Genomic DNA, 3,388 nt, shown 5'->3' on the forward strand with positions numbered 1-3,388 from the left:
GGTGTCATTTTATCAGAACCGGCCGGGACAGTTTTCCAACGGTTTTTGTTCGAGCGGTTATAGGTGCAGGACCGAACCGCTTGCATCACCGGTTCCCGGTTGAACTGGTTCGACCGGCTGGTCTGGTCCGGTTTTCAGAACCATGGTTTCATATGCCACAAAAAGATCTTCAAAACTTAAGGGTAAATTCATCGTACTATCATTAGACCAGCTATGTTGTCTAGAACCAAGTGTTGGGCGGCAGAAGGAGAACATGAACATAAGTTCAGTGGGCCGAAATGAGAATGATTACATGAATAAACAGCCATACACGTATGGCAGAATAAAGAACAAGGATATGAGAAAGAAAACAAATACTTGGAAAACATAACAAGCTTATAAATCAAACAATTATATATGCTAAAACCCAAGGAAAAAAAAATAAAAACCAAGACATTATTACTACTTGGGTCTGAATCCTCTATACAAGAAGCTCGTCTTCAAGATAATTATATTCAAAAGTGAATTCAGTTTTGATTCTTTGACACCTGAAAAACAAAATCAACATAATTCAAGGGTAACCACAAAGGCAGTTAAAAAATGCAATCATTGCAAATGTGATAGAAACCTAATAAAAGCTGCTACAAATTCTATACTCATTTTATTTTACCATCCAATGATCATGTTTTAAATTTCAAAACAGTGTACGTATATATGCCCAAAGTGATTGCAAATAGTATAATAATTAAGTCTACATACCACCCATGTTGAAGGTCATCATTTGCAATATGGAAATCGAAGTATACGTATGTTCCTTGCTCATATTCATCTGTAGCAACTTTGGGCTCTTCATGACGCTGAAACCATGTGTTATACTTTTTGTGGTATCTCCAGGACTGTTTCTTTAGTTCCTTTGCAGCCAAATACTGCTGGTAAGTGTTCTGCGTAAAATAACAGATATAAGCCCCACATAATTGACTCATAGAATAACATTAATCACCGGAATGTTAAAAGTACCTGTTGATAATAAAATGCATAGAACAATGTATCAGTGCCAAATGGTTCAAGACCTACTCTCTCCCAAAAAGCAGGATTATTAACAATAGGAGCCTGTGTCTGAGGATAACTAGAAGGTGTTATCGTTGGGTGCCTCTGCAGAACCACAAGAAAATGGGAAAACCAGAACTCATTATATGGCCATATGATAGATTATGCAGTGAACAGGAAGATGAATATGATTGGCAATGCAGACAGGAGTATAAGCTCTAGGACGTTCTGAGTCTCTGGGTAGAGGAAGTTTGTAGTGTGCTGCCTCAAGCATTTGCAAATTGTATAATTGATCACGCACTCCACTTGGATTAATACTTGAACTTGATCCCATGAAACTATCACCAATGGCTCCAAGATCCGTGCCATTTCTTCTCCCAATGACACCAAGGTTACCAGTAGGTTGATTGGGTTGTAAAGGTTGGCCAGGAGACAAATCAATATCTCTGGATGTTTGACCAGCTTCTGCAAGGGAGACGGATACCCCTGCCTGTAGCATAAACAAAAATAGCTGGCTTAGGTCATCCTTAAGTTCACTACACATACACATACACATACACATACACACACACACACACACAAACAAAATATCCTTTCACATCATGTGCACAGAAATCATTCCAAATGAGTCTTTTTCTATATGCAAGTCAGAAGAGTACAAGTAAGCATATAGCTCTCGCTAGGGGTGTGCATGGTTCAGTTTTTCTATAAACTGAACTGAAACTGCACTAAACCATTTTAAATGGTTTAAAAACTGAACCAAACTGCTTTGTCACATATGAAACTGGTTCTAAACCAGTTTATAATACAGTGCACCAGTTTAAACCAGTTCATAAAAATAAAACTGGTTTTAATTAAAAAAACCAGTTTAAACTGGTTTATAGGCTAAAACTAGTTTTCACACTCTCCCTCTTTCTTTCCCTCTCTCTCTCTCCCCTCTCTCTCCCCTCTCACTCTCTCTCTCTCCTCTCCCTTTCTCTCTCCCTCCCTCCCTCCTCCCTCTCTCTCTCTCCCTCCCTCCCCCTCTCTCTCTCCCCCTCTCTCTTCCTCTCTCTCTTCCTCTCTCTCTCACTCTCCTTTTTCTCTTTTGCTCTCTCTCTCTCTTCTTCCCTCACTCTCCTTTCTCTCTTTTTTCTCTCTCTTCTTCTCTCCCTCTCTCTCCTTTCTCTATTTCTTTCTCTATCTTCTTCTCTCCCTTTCTCCCCCTCCTTTCTCTCTCTTCCACCTCTCTATTTTCTTTTTCCCTCTTTCTCCCCTCCCCTCTCTTTGTCTTCTTCTCTCTCTCCCTCTTCTCTCTCCCTCTCTCTTTCTCTCTCCCTTTTCCCCCTCTCTATCCCTTTCTCTCATTCTCTCTCTCCCCTATCCCTCTTCCTCTCTCTCTCTCTCTCCTTTCCTCTCTCCCTCTCTCTCTTTCCCCTCTCTCTCTTTCTCTCCCTCTCTTTCTGTCCTCTCTCCCCCCTCTCTCTCTCTTTCTCTCTTTCTCTCTTTCTCTCTCCTTTCCCTCTTCCTCTCTTTCTCTTCTTTGCTCCCTCTCTCTCTCCTTCTCTCTCTCTCCCTCCTCTCTCTTCCTCTTCTCTCTCGCTCCCCTTCTTTCTCCCCCTCCCTCTCTTTGTCTTCCTCACTCTCTCTCCACCTTTTTCTTTTCTCTCTCTTACCCTCTCTCTCCCTATCTCCATCTCTCTCTCACTCCTCTCTCTCCCCTGCCCCTCTTTCTTTCCCTCACCTTTCTTTCACTTTTCTTTTCTCCGTCTCTATCCCTTTCTCTCATTTTTCTCTCTCCCCTATCCCTCTCTCCCGTTTCTCTTTCTCTCTCTCTTTCTCTCTCTCCTTCTCTCTATCTCTCTCAATTTTTCTCCCTCTCTCTTCCTTCTTCTCTCTTTCCTTATGCTCTTTTTCTCCCTCTCTTCCTCTCTCTCCTTCTCCTCCTCCTCTCTCTCCTTCTTCTCTCTCTTATTTTGGAGAAAAGAGGAAGAGAAAGAGAAGAGGGATATAGAGTGAGAAAAGGATGAGAGAGAAAAAAAGAGAGAAAGAAAGGAGAGAAAGAGAATAAGGAGAGAGAGGAAGAAGAAAAAAGAGAGAGAAAAGGATAGAGAAAGAAGGGAATGAAAGAGAGAAAAGGAGAGAGAAATAAGGGAAGGAGAGAGGGAATAATAGGAAAGAGAAAGAAAAAGAAAAATGAGAGAGAGAAAGAGGATGAGAGAGGGGAGGTGGAGAGAGGGCAGAGAGGAGAGAAACAAAAGGGAAAAGAGGGAAAAGAGGAAGAGAGAGAGAGAAGGGGAAGGGAGGGAGAGAGAGAGAAGGAGGATGGGAGGGGGAGAGAGAGGGAGAAGGGAGAAAAGGAAAGAGAGAGAGCGATAGAAAA

At 41.9% G+C, this 3,388-nt stretch overlaps 1 protein-coding gene across 1 annotated transcript in view; it reads right to left on the reverse strand.

Moving 5' to 3' along the window:
* Positions 1-166: 166 nt before the first annotated feature.
* The window catches only part of LOC107494522 (general negative regulator of transcription subunit 3), a 10,655-nt gene continuing 7,433 nt past the window's right edge, over positions 167-3,388 (reverse strand). The window contains exons 13-16 of the mRNA XM_016115562.3: positions 1,232-1,516; positions 997-1,131; positions 739-920; positions 167-527 (exon numbers count right to left, since the gene is read on the reverse strand). Of these exons, the coding sequence (XP_015971048.1) occupies positions 461-527; positions 739-920; positions 997-1,131; positions 1,232-1,516 (669 nt within the window). The 3' untranslated portion in view covers positions 167-460. The remainder of the gene's footprint in view (positions 528-738; positions 921-996; positions 1,132-1,231; positions 1,517-3,388) is intronic.

The sequence above is a fragment of the Arachis duranensis genome, chromosome 6 (genome assembly GCF_000817695.3).
Source record: "Arachis duranensis cultivar V14167 chromosome 6, aradu.V14167.gnm2.J7QH, whole genome shotgun sequence".
Taxonomy (NCBI): Eukaryota; Viridiplantae; Streptophyta; class Magnoliopsida; order Fabales; family Fabaceae; genus Arachis; species Arachis duranensis.